An 18,477-nucleotide genomic window follows, 5' to 3' on the forward strand; every position below is an offset into this window, starting at 1 on the left:
TATTATGGATTGGTTTCTAAATCTTTTTTCAAAAAAACGATTTCAGTCATTTAAAAGCACTTTTAAAGAAAATGTTTTTGGATTTTAAAAGTACAGTGTTTTTACATGACTAACTTGCATTTTTTCTAATGACGTTTTCAGTCACTTAAGACTGCAATTTGAGAAAATGTCTTTGAAGTGCTTTTTCCAAGATTAATATATTTTTACAAAGTATTGATCTAAAACATTTTTTCTAAAAGAGCTTTCACTCACTTAAAAGCACTTTCAGAGAGAATATTTTTGAATTTTAAAAGCACTTTAGATGCTTAAGCATCGGTTTGCACATAATTGATGTTTCTTGTAGGAAGCAGTTCAAGTGTTTTTTTCAGGATTAACTTGTATTTTTATTAAAAATTATTTTCTAAAACATTTTTTTATAAAAACGATAGAACTTTTCAAACGAGTGTAACCCCACTACATACACATACGAACAATGGGACTTAACTGAAACAAACAGAAAACCACGAGGACTTAATGGTAATAATGAAAAGCCCCAAATCCTAATTTCTCTGTATATTACAATGGGGGTTTGAGTCTTCACCAAAACCCTCCCTGCGCGTATCCTCTAGCTCCAGCTCTCATGGCGTTTGGCAATCTGCCTGCTATGAAATGAGCTTCCGGATTCCGCTTTTAGTTTCCCACTTGATTTACAGTTATCTCTTTAAATTACTTTTACCGTAGACCAATATTTTTACCAAGTTGAAGTGAGAAGAAAAGCAAACCTAAATTTTCACCGGCGAACCAGTTAAAGGTAAATTCCATTTTTCTATGCTGCTTGTTCTTAATTTCTGTTATTTAACTTTTTTAATTTTTAGTTATTTTTCTTTTTTAATTTTTTAGGAATTACTATCGTGGATAAAATTGAGTGAACAGAAATCGATTGGATTTTGGAACATCTATTTGGAGAAGCAGAAAGTTAGAGAGAAGAGGATTATTTGCTCAATTTCCGAAAGTATAGAATTATCTAATTTCAAGATAAACACTTTTTCATAAAAGGATCAATGCATAATACAAAGAAAGAAAAACTCGAAAAATGTCGTGGTTAAGGTGTAAAGAGAATTGTAGGAAACTAGAGGGGTACAGATGCCGATTTCTGTAATGTTTCCAAGTGTGCATCTTGTATTGCTACTGAGTATAGTCCAACACCCTTTTGAGTCTTAAAGTCAGCATCATCATCCGTTACATTCTGTATATGTCGAAAATCGAAATGGAGGGGAGCTTTCGGTTGGGTTCTGTTGTATGTATGCTGTTTATATTTCATGTTCATTATGTTTTCCCCGGCTAGGTGTTCTTGCTTTATTTTAGTAAGTCTCCCTCGTATCATCGAGGTTACAGGAAAAAGGAATGTTATTGGATTCAGACTTAACATGTTAGCTTGTGGTTGTTGTGAATTTGATGTGCCTTATATAAACGTAGGACATATGCATGAGTTTGGGCTCAGGTCAGTTAAATCCTTCAATGAAATCACTATTTATTGTTCTTAGTGCCTATTTGACGGCCATAAAATCTCATACTAATTATTTACCTTTTAAACTTGTTTTCTCGCTAGTTATTTCTTTTATCGAAGAGTCTGATAGAAATTCCAAATTGTAAATTTTAGCCACTCAAGGTCTCTAGCTTGATACAAAATCTCTATGTTTATGTTTTTTTTTTTTAAAAAAATACTTGGAGGATATTAATTTTTTCAGGGACAACAATGGGTTACCAATTTATCGAGTGGGAGCAAGGTTGGGACTATATACAGCAGGGGATCTCAAAGATGAACAGGATTGTACAAGGATCATCAGAACATCAGTTCACCTCAGAAGAATATATGAAGCTTTACACAACCATCTATAACATGTCTATTCAGCAACCTCCTCATAATTATTCTCGGCAGCTTTATGAAAAGTATCGGGAGACATTTGAGGAATACATTTCTTCAACAGTGCTTCCCTCTCTTCTGGAGAAGCATCATGAGTTTATGTTGCAGGAGTTTGTCAGAAGTTGGGGAAATTATAAAGTTATGTTTAGGTGGCTGTCACACGTCTTTCGTTTTTCTGATGACCACTGCATCACTCAGAATCAGACATCACTTCCTGGGCCAAACGAAGTTGCACTTAATTGCTTCCGTAATTTGGTTTATCAGAAGGTAAATGCTGATGTGAGATATTATGTACTTGGCCTTATTGATAAAGAACGCGAGGGAGAGAAAATTGACAGAGCACTACTGAAGAATGTGATAAATATATATGTTGAAATTGGAATGGGAGAATTGGATGTGTATGAAAGGGACTTCGAAGAATACATGCTCATTCAGACTCGCGAGTACTATTGCCACAAAACATCAAGTTGGATTTTGGAGTACTCTTATACGGATTACATGTTGAAGGCTGAAGAATGCTTGAGAAGGGAGAAGGATAGAGTTTCTTATTACCTGCTTCCAAGCAGTGAGAAGAAGCTAATGGAGACAGTGAAACATTGGTTGGTAGTGATTCATGCAAATCAACTGATTGAGAAGAAGCATTCTGAATCTGGATGTGCTTTGCTTACAATTGAAAATTTGGAGGAGCTTTCTAGGAGATTTATTACTAGTGTGGCACTGGAACAGCAAGTTCCTGCTGAAGGTTCGACTATTGTTCAACAGGCTGAAGATGCTGTAATGATTGAGGAGTGAGATGAGTCGCACTACAACAATTGAACGATAAAAAATGGTAACAAAGTGTAGTTATCATGAGTTTTACTTTTGGATATGCTGCGAATTATGTGCAGCTATTTTGAAATCCTTGAGTTTAACTACCTTGGTGCCATTTGTGTCTTGGAAATGTTGCCCTTGTGGCATTTAAATGGATATATTTCTAACAATAGAACTCATAGTTTCCGTTACAGCATCTTCAGCCTTGTGGCATTTAGGTTGCGTTCATTGGTTATTCTTCTCGTTTCAATCCCGTTCATATGTGTTTTCTGCACTTGTTCGTATCTAGAAATTGAAATTAGGATTATAATGCCTAACAATGTTTCCGTTACAGTTTGGACGTTATATATTGAATATTTCCATTCACAACAATGGCAACCAAAATAATGGAGTGGGCTGAAGGATGGATCTATATGCAGCAGGGAGTTACAAAGCTAACGACGATTTTAGAAGGATTACCGGAGACTCAGTTCACACCTGAAGAGTATATGATGCTTTACACAACTATCCATACATTGTGCATTCAAAAACTCCTTACGATTATTCGCAGCAGCTTTATGAAAAATATCGGGAGACATTGGACGAATACATTACTTCAACTGTTTTGCCCTCTCTAAGAGAGAAGCAGGATGACATTTTATTGCAGGAATTTGTCAAACGTTGGGAAAACAATAAAATTATGGTTAGGTGGCTTGCGCGCTTCTTTCATTATCTTGATTGCTACTTCATCGCTCGGAGGTCACTTCCTCCGCTACATCAAGTTGGGATGAACTACTTCCAGCGATTTGGTTTACCGGGAGGTAAATGCGGATGTGAGAGTTGCTGTAATTCGTGTTGTTGGAAAAGAATGCGAGGGGGAGGAAATCAACAGAGAAGTATTGAAGAATGTGATAAATGTGTGTAGAATTTGGAATGGGAAAGATGGATCCTTATAGAGAGGACTTTGAAGAACACATGCTACGAGAAACTGGTGAATACTATTCTCGTAAAGCATCAAGTTGGATCACGGAGGACAATTACTCGGATTGCATGTCGAAAGTAGAGGAAAGCGTGAAAATGGAGAAGGATCGAGTTTCTCATTACCTGCAATCGAGCAGTGAGAAGAAGCTTACATGAGTTGGTGGTGGTTTATGCAACTCAACTGATCGAAAAGGAGCATTTTGCAGGTTCTTGATCTAGTTCTTGTGCTTTTGTGGCATACTATGTGCAGTGATCTGTATTGTACATGCCATTTTACTCGTTTGATCATGGTAAAGATTTGTGCTAAATACCAGTTTAACTCTTGGATTGCTGTAAATTATGTGAAACTCTTTCAATCAAAAACATGAAAGTGAATAAAATGGAAGATATTATGAAATTACACTTTGCACCCATCTTTCATCCGTTAACATCAAGTCAATGCTATTTCTTACACGGCACTTGATGAGCCTACGTTTTGCTTACATGAACGTCGGAATGATACCACATCAGTCATTATTTATTTTTATCTGTATCTCCAAGCTTGCGATTTTCATCTAGCAACAAAAAAAAGGGTTCTTATTTGTTTTCCATGTGGCATTTGTTAATCAATTTGACATCGACGTGACTTCATACAAGCAAAATATTGGCCAACTGGATGCCATGTCGGAAATACAATGTTAACTTGATGGTTACTAAGGCTAACTCCAACCGAAATGGCTAAACATAGCCCTCTCCCGCATTATAGTCCTACAAATAATTATTTTTAAATAAACAGTGTCAAACCATATTCATATACCAACTCCAACCGAAGAGGCTAAACATAGCCCCTCGATAATTTATTAGTTTTAACTTTTTATTTTAAATTTATTGGTTAATTTAATTAAACTACCATTTGATGTTTTCAAATCTAGCCGTTAAGTTTGAATCAATTATTACAACTGAGGAGTTGAGTCACAGAAAAATCGCTAAGAGAAGGGCTACATTTGGTTAGCTTAATGCCCATTTGGATAAATAATAGTATGATGGGCTCTATATAATTATAGCCCAGTCATTGATTGGAGATGAGGTTTTTGACAAATCAAACCTTTTTTCTTTTTTTTTGCTCTAAACCTTTAGCCCTGTTCATTGGAGATGACATAAACTAATAGATAGGGATAGGCAAAATACCCATGGATTTGGGTAACCACGATTATCCGCCCATTTAAAGCTCACAGTTATGGTTATGGGTAACCGTTTAGATGAACAAAAGGTTATGGGTATAACGGTTTATCCGTGAAATTTAAATTGAGGGTTATGAATATTACCCACGGTTATAACCGGTATCCATCGGTTATGGTTATTACCCGCGTTTATAACGGATATCCATTTACCAATTTAATTTAATATATGTAAAATTCAAAATAAAATAAAATAAAAACCCTAAATTTTCAATCTCTTCGCCAAACTCAGAGTCTCAAACGCCCCATCCCCCGCTTATCTCTCCCTCCTTACTGCCCTCTCTCTCATCTCCGAACCGATCCCGAAAGTTTCGGCTTGCGATTCGGCCACATCTTTAAAAGTGTTCAGTAATCCCGAACCAACCGAATATTATAATATATATATATATATATATAACATAGGCATATATAAAATTAGAAGGCATACATGATACTGAAGCAGTAAACTATATATTATATATATGTAACATAGGCATATCTAAAATTAGAAGGCATACATGATACTGAAGCCGTAAACAAAATGTTAAAAAGGATTTTGGGTTTAATACAGCTCTTCCAAGCAACTCTGTCCTCTCTCTCGCTTCTGTCGCCCTCTTCTGATTCCTCGCATCATACAATTCATACCTATCCAAACTATCTTTCAAAGACTGAGACTATAACGGTCTTTAATTGTCAAAAAACGAAAATTATGACAAATTTTTCTTTTGTAATTTTCAAGTTGTTAAAAAAAAAACATGTAGAGGGTGAAAAAAAAAGGGTAAAAAAGGATAAACGGGTTCAAAAGGGGTAAACAGTTATGGTTAAATGGGTATACGATTATGGGTCTGGTTAACCGTTTATAAACGGTTATAAGTATGGGTATAACCGTTTATGTAATTACCCAACAGGTAAACGATTATGATAGTATAAACATAAACGGTTATGGGTAAATAACCGCGGTTATCCGCCATCCATAACCATTGTCCATCCTTACTAATAGATGACAATCCATCAGAAATGAGAAGGAAAGTGGTAGGAAAACTGAAAAATCAACCCCAACAAACACTCATTGACCTAAAGTTTGTTTAAACTTACAAGTCACCCAAGTAGGCAATTAACTAAGTTCTATAAGAAGCCTCATTGTCTGTGGGTCTTTCCAACTTGGCCTAGTCTCCACGGTATCTTTTTATTTATTTATAATTATTATTTTCTTGGGTCAAGGTCTTCCAGGGCGTCCACCTTAGCAGCTTGACTTTTTCATGGGCTTGGTCTTCCCAGTTTTTATGTTACCTTTGTTTCTATATATACATAATGCTCTGAGTACAACATTTCTCATTGCCAAGCTATGCATGCCTTGATCTTCTTCATCCTTTTCTCCACTGCCATCTTTCTTGACACACAGGCATCCACTGAAAACTGCACAACTACTAAGTGCTCTCATGGCAAACCCGATATTAGGTTTCCTTTCCAAGTAAGAGGCCGGCACCCCCATCACTGTGGTCTCCCCGGTTTTGAAATCGACTGCAGCAACAACGCTTCCACAATTCACTTCCCATCTTATGGTGAACTGGGCATCAAATCCATCTCGTACGATGCCAGAAGACTAGATCTTCTCGACCCCAAGGGTTGCGTCCATGAAGTCTTTCTTAATCTCAATCTTTCCCTTACCCCGTTTCGATATTACTATGTTCTGAAAGAGTACTCGTATCTCAACTGTTCGGTTACGCTTTCGCCTTCTTTCTCTCAAGTTCCCTGCCTAAGTGGCTCCGGCTATCATGTTTACACTGTGGAGCCTTCCATGGCTGTGCCGAACTTTTGCCGGGTTGTGAAAACTGTTCCCATTCCCTTCGAGTACAGTCCTTATCTTTCTGACAATAGCTTCGGTCTTGGGTTAACTTGGGGCTCAGTTGGGAATCAAGAAACAGGATGTTTCACCATGGCACATGTTAAAGGTAAATTCCATTTTCCTTTATTTTCTTCTCCTTTCTTTTCTTTTTCTTCTACTTTTTTCAGTTATTTTCTTTTCCTTTATAATGCTTTATTTATGTTATGGACGAAATTTAAAGTGCAAATAAGAAGAATATTGTTTAACTTGTAAAACCAGATATACCAACCATAAGGTTTCTCATAGGGACTATGTAACTATTTGTAGAGAAAAAAGTTATAAATCTAACCAGGTTGATGCTACATAATATTACAGTCTAGTAATATTTCTCTTGACAATAAATAAAGGGTCTTAAGTTTGAATTTCAAGAATGAAAAGTTCACAATCAATTTATAGTGATATATCAACTAAGGTGACCCATAATAGGTAAAGTAGCTTATAACATGTGTGGAATATGTGTATACCTACGGTGAATAATAGTAGGGGTGTACTATTCACATACCCTTATTTAATTCTCACACATCCTTTATTAATTTATATCTTTTGATTGTCATCAATTGATTCGATCCAACGGTCGAAAATTAAAAGAATGTGTGAAAAGTAGAAAGCGATGTGTGTATCACATCCATAAATAGTAAATGGAATTATCTGAACAACATATGACTTAAGACTTAAGTTTTACCAAAACAAAATTCTGAGATGTTTAAAGGGCAAAATAAAGAAAGAAAAGTGTGGGGCAGTAGGGACTAGGGAGAATTATCTAATAGAAGATTCCAAACTGTGGAGCTTTGTTCCTCGCTTGGAAAGTTATTTCATATATTGTCAAGAAAATGCTCCATCTCCAACTTGTTGCGTATTCCTTGGCTTTCTGTGTTAAAAAATAATTATCTTAAAGTGATTAGTCAATAAGTTAATTTTAATTTAATAAATAAACTAAGACTTAGAGCCGGCTAGTCAAACAAAAGAATTTTTCCATCCAATTGTTTAGCCCCCTCCAACTACCTTATCACGATATGTGTCGTGTATTTAAAGAAATTGAGGTTTTTCTATAAAATCAATTGACAATATGAAGAGTAACTTAATTGCTCATAAACACATACGAAATCTCTCTTTTTTCCAATGCAAGATGGATACTGTCAACAATATTACTCTTTATTCCAATCTAAATTGCACGTGTAGGCGTGACTTCTACTTAGCCCTGAAGCTTAGGACTTCCAAGTATTTTAGACAATCAAAAGCGATGATTAAATAAACTTTTTAATACACTATATTGCATTTTTTTGGGTCATAAAAGCACTCCTTAGTGCTTTCTGGAGGAGCACTTAACATGTCTAGTAGTTTTAGGAAAAGCACCAAACAGATGTGCTTTTTCATGAAGCATTTGGATTCTTAGTGAAGATTTCAACATGTTTATAATATAAGCGTATATGAATAGAAGTGCCTCCTATAAAAGTCATTCTAGTTGGAGATATAGCCTCTTACACTTGTGGTTTTTTATGTGTGCAGTGGCGTGTATTGCCATTTTAATTTTGGTGCTGGCAGTGCTGGCAAGAATAAGCATGCATCGGTCCAACAAAACACAATGTCGGAGAGAAGGGGACGATCGAATTCAGGTTGAGAAACTACTCGGAGACTACAAAAGCCTGAAGCTTGAAAGGTGTGAAATAAGGCAACTCTACTCAGTCTGAAACAGTTTTGGTCGACATTAGAATCATGATGAAGCACCATAAAATGCAAATGAAATGAAAAACTGTAACTTTTCAGATTTTGATGCATCTTTTTTCACCTGTTTTAGTAGCAATTTTTAATAATAATCCATGTTTGAAGCAGCGACCACATATTTGTACAGTTTGGGTAGTGGATTTTTTTTTTTTTTTTTTAAATTTTTTATTGGATGAAAATGATGATTTATATTTAATAAAATAAAGGATTACAACCGAAACAGAGAAAACTTAGCTCTTGAAAATTGGGTGGGCTAGACTACACACCAGGACTTAGAGCAAATGGAAGGAGCCAAGCCCCCGATAGAACGGCCCCTATCCCCTTAAAAACGCGAACCAAGAAAACCCAATTTTTTCTTCAAACAAGAAGAAAAAGAAAACCCAATTTGTAGTGTATAAATACGATTCATCTAACAATTAATTAGCGACCAATACAAGAAAAACGGGCTGTACATTTTTTATTAATGAACTTTTCCTTCATCGATTCAAAGCCGAACACAAAAGGTTTGACCCTCCTTAAGTCGACCAGTTTCTCCATATACTATGATGGAATTTAGGACTACATGAATTGTCTTTTCATGTCAAGATCAATACTTAAGTAATAATTCAATTATCAACATCCATAAAATTTGGTTAATAAAATTTGGTTTTGAAATTTAGTTTTCCGAGCATTACCCATACTGAAAACATAAGCATTTAATCGCTATTCCATTAATACTTACGGCACATCGGCACCTAATTAACGACTAATTTGAGTACTCAAGGTTCCAATGTATGAAGCAAGAAACCAAGGACAGTTATGATTCTACCTTAAAAATAAAAAACACTTGTGAAATTCCTAAATATGATATAAAGAAGGAATTATCCAGATTGTTTAACTTTTTTGCTCTTTCTTTCTGCATATAGCACTCTAATTAAAGGTGAAGAAATAGTGCCACATAATGGTTGTAAAACCACACTAATTAATTACTTAGCCTTCCAATATTCCATATTCGAGCAGGGAAGAAATAAACGCGCAATGTAACAGTACTGACAGACATTACATCTGGCAGAGATTAAAAAGGTAAAGGCTACTTTTCTGTCTTGTTTTGCGATGTCACCAAAGTAAAGTTAAACCCTGCCGGCCGGCTACTCATATCTCAACCGAGGCTAGGGTTCCTGACTACTTTGTTTGTCCCAAATCCATCCTTTGACTGAGATCAGATCCCTTGCATTTTGTAGCTCTTTTTCTTCCTCTCTCATGTAAACGTGGACTTAAAAAACTACCAAGCTTGCGTGGTGCATAAGTCGAATAACTAATGAGCTAACTACATCATTTAGTTGAATGCGAAGCATGCCAACTAGTCGACAGAGCTCGATCGGTGAGTAAATGAATGCATGGTGATGGTGTCGAATACGCTACTAACTTCTTATCTAAGCAATTGTGGCCGAAGAAGAAATTTGTCTCAGCCTCTAGGTTCTAGAGCCTGAAGACAAGGCTACTAGTCACTGCGGAGTTCAAGGATCATCTGCACCATGCTCAGCTGCTTCAATTATATTTGTGCAAATATAAGTGCGCCGAATCGGTAATACCTCACTTCACTGAGAAAGCTATGAGATACTTCCTTCAACACATACTTAAAGACTCCTTGTCGCCAGAGACTTGGATAGGTAGTTAGCTGAGCTTGAAGTAGTGATGTTTATCCAAATTGGAAGATACTCCATGATCGCCTGACTCTACAGCTCCAGAGTAGGTTCTACAAACTAAGAGATGTCACCGGTTGTCAACCACATAGATGTGTATACAAACTAAGAGATAAGCTTGATGAAGTTAGGAAGGTTCATGTTTTCTCAAAGGTGAGAGAGTTTCGCGTAGAGCGAGAATTTGCGCATGGCAGATTGTGTGTATGTTAAAGAGACTTTGAATCTTGCAGGTCATCTTCTATTTATAGGAGTGATTTTCACCTTATGCCTAAGTAGGGTCCTATCTAGATTGTACTTCCTCGGCACCAATCCATTCCAATCTCTGCATAGAGCTCGGGTACTCCTATTGGGCTTAGGACTTAGGTTGCTTATTGTGTAACTTAGTCAAATTCCCCTCTCTCCTTAGTGTAAAATATAGTTTTTTACTACTAAAAAAAATATAACACTTCATGATTTAAAACTTCAATTTCCACATTAAAAATGCTAAATCTAATGTAGCACTTGTGTAATAGGCCAATACGGCATGGATATGGACTTTTAAATTATTTTTTTTCTTTGTACGTGTGAAGATGTAAAGAATTGTTCTTAATTAGGAAGTTAATAAGCCTATAAAGAGTTGAGTCACTCTGTTTCCAATAGTTTTTTAGGTTAAAGCATCAACTTTCTTTATGCATCAGAGCTAGTTCGCCTGCCTGTAAAGTCCAATAAGTACATGTATTTCATGTCATCCATTTAAATTGTCAACTTATTAGGCTTGAAATTTTTTAACAATTTGTTACATCGAAAAGTTAATTACAAAACTTTGCAATGACTTATACTTTAACTTTCATGTTTCCTAGTTGAATAAATCTTTTATAGGGTAGGGTTTAATTATTTTTTCATGTGTAAGTTGTAGAATTATCAAAGAGATGGGTCGAAGACCCACTTTCAATAAGATCAATATTGCCCCCATCTTGTTAATTACCACTTGCACAATTCGTCAGATGTGAGGTTTTATCTCAAAAGGTAGTTGGAGTGGGGTTGGGATATTTAAACTCATATTTTCTTAGAGATGAGATATTTCAACACCCCCTCACGTGGGAGATCCACATATCGGCAACCACCTAAAGCCAAGGGGACTCACCCTACATGCGGGGCCAAGGGACCCACCATCATTGCTCATGCCCAAGGGACCCACATATCACGTGGCAGTACAAGCGCGCTTTCTGACTCTGATACCATGTAGAATTATCAGAGAGACGGGCCAAATGCCCACTACTCACAACACCAATATTGGTAATTACCACCTGAACAATCCGTCAGGTGTGATGTTTTATCACAAAAGGCATCGGTATTAGGTGCAGTGGGTTAGTATATTTAAACTAATCTTTTTCTCATATATATGCTCAATGTGGGATATTTCACATAAGTGAGATAGAGCAACTTAGATCACTTAGATCTTTTCACAATAGTTTGATTGAGTTTGATACCTGTATATAGGAATCAAACAACTTAACTTTAACACATATAACACTATTACTATACTAGTGTAAGTTCAATATATTAGTATGTCCAGAACACAGGTAGCATACCATATGTAATTATATAAATGAAGGTATAAGTATCGCATCACTTATATAAATAAACGTGGTATTACACGCCGAAATATCATACTGAAAATTCTCTCCTTGATGTGGGTTGTAGAATTATTAGAGACATGGACCAAAGACCCACTTCCACCAACATGGTTATTGTTCCCAACTTGGTAATTACTACATGCACAATCCGTCAGGTGTGAGGTTTTATCACAAAATGTCTTAGTGTTAGTTAGAGTGGAATTATGATATTTACTTGGCTACTCAAAGATGAATAGGAACTCCTACTCAAAATTGTTCGCTGTCAATTTATAAAACTTCGTGTTTATAATCAAAACTGTTCATATTATAAATCACCATATAAAGATCGTCACTAAAAAAAATTAATTAAAACTAAGGCCGTTTAGTCATCAAACTATTTAAAAATAAATTAACGGTATTGGTAAAAGCATTATGAACCGTTTATGTATTTGCTACAATAGATTGACTAAACGAGCTTAGTTTTAATTTATTTTTTGCGGAGATGACCTTTACAAAGTGATTAATAATATGAACGGTTCTATTCATAAGCAAAAAGCTCTGCGATTAAAACACTAAGAATTTTGAGTATGAGTTCTTATACATCTTTGAGTAGCCAAGTATTATTTCCTTTTAATTTTCTTTTGGGTTTTGAAAATAAAATTTACGTTCATGATGCAAAGATTAGTTTGCCACTTTGCCCTTCGATTTAACAGAAAAAAATAAATGGAATCTAACAGCAGGGTGTCAATTGATTGTTTTCAAAAAGTTTACATAGTTAATTAAATTTATTAAAAATAGTTTAGGGGTCAATCTCTAATTAGGAAATCCTTCAGGGGTCAAATGGCATTTTACCCTAATGTATAAATTCCACTCAGGAGACACGGAGACTATCCCATTACTTCATTTCTCCGACTCCGACTTTTTGCTTCTTCTTCTCCGAGAGAGAGAGAGAGAGAGAGAGAGAGAGAGTACGGCGGATGGGCAGTGGATGAGCTAGCTCAGCTGTTGACTAAACTGAAGAGGATCGGCGGAGCTGCTCGGCCTATCTCCGATCATCTATTCCATTTTCCATTTCTTGGGTTTTCTTCTCCACCGTCATCAGCTCCTCCCTCACAATTCTCCGGCAGCTATGAGTGTGGACTCAGGTACGCTTCTTTCCATGAATTCCATGAAATTAACTATTTACAACACAATTGTTTTACTGGTATTGTTCTCTTATCAAATATATCCACTCCATAAAAGATGAATTGTTGTAGTAGCAAGCAAATCTGATGTTACTTTTCTGGTTCCACAAATAGTTCTGTCAATGATTCTGTTTCAAAGCTTTTAAATTTACCCCATTACGCGTATCGTTTGATTATATAGGTAGTCAATTTCGGCCACTTATCGAGTTGGATCAAGGATGGGAATATATATCGAGTATGTTTGCAAAATTAAAGAGGATTTTAGAAGGATTACCGGAGCCTCAGTTCAGTTCCGTTGAATATATGACCCTTTACACAACTGTCTACAATATGTGTACCCAAAAGCCGCCTCACAATTACTCTCAACAGCTTTACGATAAGTATAGGGCGGCGTTGGAGGACTATGTAACCACAACGGTGCTGCCATCTGTAAATGAGAAACACGGCGAGCTTATGCTGCAAGAGCTTGTGAAAAGATGGACGAATTATAAAATTATGATTAGGTGGCTGTCAAATTGTTTTAATTTTCTTGATCGGTTTTTCATCCCTAGGAGATCGCTTCCTAGCCTGAATGATGTTGGAATTACCTGTTTCCGCGATTCGGTTTATCGAAAAGTACAAGTCAATGCTAGAGTTACTGTAATTGGTCTTATTGATAGTGAACGCGTGGGAGAGCAGATTGACAGAGCACTAGTGAAGAATGTGATAGATTTATTTGTTGGAATTGGAATGGGACGAATGGATGCATATGAAGAGGACTTTGAGGCGCACATGCTAAGACATGCTGGCGAATACTATTCTCGTAAAGCAGCAAGTTGGCTTTTGGAGGATTTCTGTCCTGATTTCTTAGTGAAGGCCGAAGAGTGCTTGAGAAGGGAGAGGGATAGAGTTTCTCATTACTTGCATTCAAGCAGTGAATCGAAGTTGGTGGAGAAAGTGCAGCATGAGTTGTTTGAACCGCTTGCTGAAATATTAAAACAGAAAGTTAGTTTTGAAGTAAAATCGTTGGTCCAACAGGCTGAATATACTGCAAGTAACGAGACTTCAGATAGATCTTCTGGCATGCTGGAACAGGTCCTTGTCACAAACATAATCGAGCTTCATGATAAGCATATGGCGTACTTTAATGACTGCTCAATCAAAAACCATGTCTTCCACAAAGCTCTGAGAGAGGCCTTTGATGTATTTTGCAATAAAGCTGTTTCTGGGTATTCAAGTGCTCAATTACTCGCAACATTCTGTGAAAATATCCTCAAAAAGGGTGGGAGTCAGAAGTTGAGTGATGAGGCCATTGAAGTAATGCTTGACAAGGTTGTTAAGTTTCTTACTTATATCAGTGACAAAGACCTTTTTGCAGAATTCTACAGGAAAAAGCTTGCCCGTCGGCTACTTTTTGATCCAAGTGCTGACAAGGAACATGAAAAAAGTATTCTTACAAAGATGAAACAGCAATGTGGTGGCCAGTTCACCTCAAAAATGGAGGGAATGGTCACAGATCTGACATTGGCTCGGGAAAATCAGACTAGCTTTGAGGAGTACCTTTGCAATAGCCCAAATGTAGATCCTGGGATTGATTTTACAATCACCGTTCTTACAACTGGTTTCTGGCCCAGTTATAAAACATGTGATCTTAGCCTTCCTGCAGAGATGGTGAAATGTGTTGAAGTTTTCAAGGGATTCTATGAAAGAAAGACGAAATGCAGAAAAATTACATGGATCTACTCTTTGGGAACTTGCAACATTATTGGAAAGTTCGAGCTAAAAGAAATTGAATTGGTTGTATCGACTTATCAGGGTGCTCTCCTACTGCTTTTCAATAGCATGGATAGGTTGAGCTATTCAGAAATTCTAAGTAAGTTAAACCTTACCCATGAGGCGGCTATCAGGGTTCTTCATTCGCTTTCCTGTGCCAAGTACAAGATCCTTATTAAGGAGCCTGATACAAAAACTATATCACCAAATGACAGCTTTGAGTTCAACTATAAGTTCACCGACAGAATGAGAAGAATTAAGATTCCTCTCCCACCAGTGGAGGAAAGGAAGGAGGTGATCCAAGATGTTGAGAAAGAAAGACGATATGCTATTGATGCAGCAATTGTGCGGATTATGAAGAGCCGGAAAGTTTTGGAACATCAACAGTTAGTTACGGAGTGTGTTGAGCAGTTGGGACATAAGTTCAAGCCTGACATCAGAGCGATTAAGAAGCAGATTGAAGGTCTCATCATCCGTGACTACCTGGAGAGGGACAAGGAAGATCGTAACTTGTTTAAGTATCTTGCGTGATTCGAGTCTTTGACTCTTGATATAACTTGTTGGGATATGCTGGAAGCACAGGAAGATGAAGTGTGTAATGTGTGTGGAGAATTATGTTAATATTGTCATCTAGGTCTAAAGCTGAAGGCTGAACCTCTGCTTGGTTTTCTATACTTATAACAATGAATATGTGTTTTACAGGGAGATTGTCTCTAATAATCGTCGAAGAGTAGGGATTTTCAACTCATCAGACATTCTGCAGACAACGTATATAGCATTGTAGCTCACTCTTTCGTTCTTTGGGTTTCTTCGATTTCACTTTTCGTTCTTAGCTCTTTTACAGTCTGCATATCCAACTTGATGCATATTTCTGTCGCATCTCAAGTAGAACCTGCTGTGTTTTTGTTCATGTATTTTTCCGATAGTCTCTTGCAGAATCCTGTAGAGCTTAAATCTGATACTTCCGTGATATAAACAGTCCAACTTATGACTGAGGAATAATTTGGTGCTTGTGGCTTGTGCACAAAATAGAATGTGGGGTGGGCCTACCAGCGTGTGGTGTTTTAATGTGTTCGTATAAATTGAAAGTATGGTCAACCCAAATATATAAACTCGAACTCATGAGCAAATTTGTGTTATGCTGTTTAACCCAAATATATAAACATGATTTGAGTCATTGACACCTAAAAGCATCCCCAACCAAGGACTTCAATCCACGCTAAAATGCTAGGTCGCAGAATTTGAAGGTAGAATGAAACATCACCGCCAAATTTGACAGCAAACAAAGCTGGGTCATTTTAATTTTTCTAATTTTTTAATTTCTTTTTTAAAAGGTTCTACATTTGTCACTTAATATTACAGTTAGTAGTATTCATCTTTACTTGTAAGTAAGAGATCTTAAGTTCGAGTCTTGCTAAACACTAATTTGAATCAAATTTATTATGGCCATCCCTAAGCCTCCCACACCGCCTAGTGTAGATATCACATGTAATAAAAATAAATAAAAAAACCTAGTCTTACATTTATTATTGCAACTGCAAAAAATATAGTTTGGGGAGAAAAAGAAATTTGACATCTTCATTGAAGATGCTCTAACTTAGTTGTCGAATGGTATAGCCTCATGCTTCTTACCTTTAAATCTTAGTCAGCATTAACTCTTTGGTTAGAGGAGTTTGTAACATAAAATATTACTATTAAAACTCTAAAAGTAAGATTTTAACATATTGGTTGAAGATGTTCTAAATAAGTGCAAAGTAGCCTAGTTAATTAGAAGGAGATAGGATCCTCGCCCAATCATCTTTGTGAGGATCCCGGAGATCCTTTAATCTTATCATTTCATTGTATATCGTGCAGTCAGAAATCATTTTAAATTATATTATTTAAAATTGAACACAAACAATACCTGACGAAAATTGGTCGCACAATTTACGATATATAGACAAAATTAAAGGATTCCTGGGATCCTCACAAAGAGGTTCCGGCGATAATCATATCTCAATTAGAAGAATTAGAGATGAGGGAGAGAGCTTTGTTGTTGTGAGGGGAAGTGGGCTTTTCTCTGCGTTGTCTCTCTCCTTAGTAGTTTAACTTCAATTTTCACTTAACAATTTCCCACAACAGTGTTTTATGATATCTGGATCGTTGAGCCACTGACACACGACAGAAAAAAATGCGTTTTAGAAGGATTTGGATCCCATTCGGATCCAAATTGTAGGAATTCTAAAAATCCTCACATCTTAGCTATTTATCGTGCATCGTACGGTTAAAAATTATTTGCTTTTTTATTTTATTTACAATTAAACATAAAATAATATCTGACGAAACTGATTGTACAATTTACGATGAACAGTTAAGATGTGAATATTCCTAAAATTCTCATAAAGTGAATCCGGAAAGGATCCTCTCCCGTTTTAGAAAATCCTTGTGCCTAGAGTAAAACCGGATTGTGCGAATTGACGAAAAAGCCCCTCTCTTTTTCCTACCAAGGTGAAGAGAGTACTCATTGGAGTGAAATGGGGGCGACTGAACTACTGAGTGTTGCTGCTTCCCGCCTTTGCTAATTCCATCAGGAAATAATGAAATTAATCTAAAAATTAGAAACTTGCCCCTCTCTCTCACTCTCTCTCTCTCGTTTTCTCAAAAGCTCTCAACTTTCATGTCTTCTGTTCTCAGAGATCAAAACCCTCATCACTGATCATACATTCGAGGAGGGGTTTGCCTCCTCAGAGATCGCAAGTAGTTCTCTCAATTGGGTTCACGCCAAACTCCTTTTTCATCTTCGAAAAGGCGAAAACGCTTTGAAATTTGTCACATATTTCTTTGGCTTTTGAGGTTCAGTTCCTTAACGAGTTACGACCGGATCATGGAGGAGTTTTTTATTCTTGAGGAACTAGGCGGTGGTTCTTTCGGGACGGCATTTAAGGCGCAGCACAACATTGTCCAGTTGAAGAGTGTCTTCCCCAATACGATTCTGCATTCTTGTCTTCGAGTATATGCAGAGCAGTCTCCTTGATCATATGATCAAAAGGCGAACCAAATCAAATTCACCGAGGATGAAGTTCCAAGCATCTGCTTTCAGATGTTTCATGGCCTGGAATATATGCACAGAAACGGCTATTTCCACCGTGATTTGAAGCCCGCTAACGTCTTAGTTAACGATGGTGCACGTGTGGTCAAGACTGCGATTCGCCCCCTCCCTACACAGACTACGTCACCACTCGCCCTTATCGAGCTCCTGAGGTGTTGCTGCGGTCAGGCTTCTACGGTCCTAAGGTCGATATGTGGGCAATGGGCGCCATCATGGCAGAGTTGCCTTCAAGATTTGCAGCGTCATTGGCAGTCCAACTTGGGAGACATGGCCAGAGGGAGAGCTTCTTGCCCAAAACTTGAACTATGAGCTTCCACAACTTCACGGTGTTGATCTATCTGCGATGATTCCTTGGGCAAGCAGATCTGTCATCCAGCTGATTTCTTCACTTCGTTCTTGGGACCCTTCCGCAAGGCCTGCTGCTGCTGAAGCGCTCAAGCCTCCCTTCTTCGTTGGCAACCACAAGATTCCACGCGCCATCCCTTTGAGACAACGCAATATTCTGCCTGCGTCGAAACCTCTTATTTTCATGTAGATTTGACACGACTAATGTTGTAGTTAATTGCTTCCGATTCATTAGCCTTCAAAAGCTACAAATTTCATTTAACGAGTCACGTTGTTTTGTTTGGTTCAAATTTCATTATTCCAAACATATGCCAAATCAAATATCGACGACAAATTACTTACGCTAATTTGAGAG

General features: G+C 37.0%; 4 protein-coding genes and 1 pseudogene across 6 annotated transcripts; all 5 read left to right on the forward strand.

Annotated features, from left to right (window-relative positions):
• Positions 1-548: 548 nt before the first annotated feature.
• On the forward strand, positions 549-2,904 carry LOC126627515 (cullin-1-like). Of its 3 annotated transcripts, XM_050297098.1 has the most exons (3): positions 550-790; positions 880-991; positions 1,728-2,904. In XM_050297098.1, the coding sequence occupies exon 3, from the start codon at positions 1,736-1,738 to the stop codon at positions 2,693-2,695; it is 960 nt and encodes a 319-aa protein (XP_050153055.1). In that variant the 5' UTR covers positions 550-790; positions 880-991; positions 1,728-1,735; the 3' UTR covers positions 2,696-2,904. The 3 variants fall into 3 exon arrangements, with proteins under 3 accessions (XP_050153056.1, XP_050153055.1, XP_050153054.1); XM_050297099.1 differs by lacking the exon at positions 880-991 and having other exon boundaries at positions 549-790; positions 1,711-2,904; XM_050297097.1 differs by lacking the exon at positions 880-991 and having other exon boundaries at positions 552-790.
• A 212-nt stretch (positions 2,905-3,116) lies between these two features.
• LOC126625424 (cullin-1-like) lies at positions 3,117-3,829 on the forward strand. Its single transcript, XM_050294521.1, has 3 exons — positions 3,117-3,182; positions 3,264-3,513; positions 3,618-3,829. The coding sequence occupies exons 1-3, from the start codon at positions 3,117-3,119 to the stop codon at positions 3,827-3,829; spliced, it is 528 nt and encodes a 175-aa protein (XP_050150478.1).
• Positions 3,830-6,143: 2,314 nt separating this feature from the next.
• LOC126627517 (RING-H2 finger protein ATL22-like) lies at positions 6,144-8,583 on the forward strand. The gene is made up of 2 exons (XM_050297107.1): positions 6,144-6,821; positions 8,261-8,583. The coding sequence occupies exons 1-2, from the start codon at positions 6,215-6,217 to the stop codon at positions 8,440-8,442; spliced, it is 789 nt and encodes a 262-aa protein (XP_050153064.1). The 5' UTR covers positions 6,144-6,214; the 3' UTR covers positions 8,443-8,583.
• A 4,059-nt stretch (positions 8,584-12,642) lies between these two features.
• LOC126627513 (cullin-1-like) lies at positions 12,643-15,488 on the forward strand. Its single transcript, XM_050297094.1, has 2 exons — positions 12,643-12,898; positions 13,119-15,488. Exons 1-2 carry the CDS (start codon positions 12,883-12,885, stop codon positions 15,218-15,220), a joined length of 2,118 nt encoding a protein of 705 aa, XP_050153051.1. The 5' UTR covers positions 12,643-12,882; the 3' UTR covers positions 15,221-15,488.
• A 499-nt stretch (positions 15,489-15,987) lies between these two features.
• Positions 15,988-18,386, forward strand: LOC126627518 (cyclin-dependent kinase F-4-like; annotated as a pseudogene).
• Positions 18,387-18,477: the final 91 nt, after the last annotated feature.

This window comes from Malus sylvestris, chromosome 6, assembly GCF_916048215.2.
Source record: "Malus sylvestris chromosome 6, drMalSylv7.2, whole genome shotgun sequence".
NCBI classification, from domain to species: domain Eukaryota; kingdom Viridiplantae; phylum Streptophyta; class Magnoliopsida; order Rosales; family Rosaceae; genus Malus; species Malus sylvestris.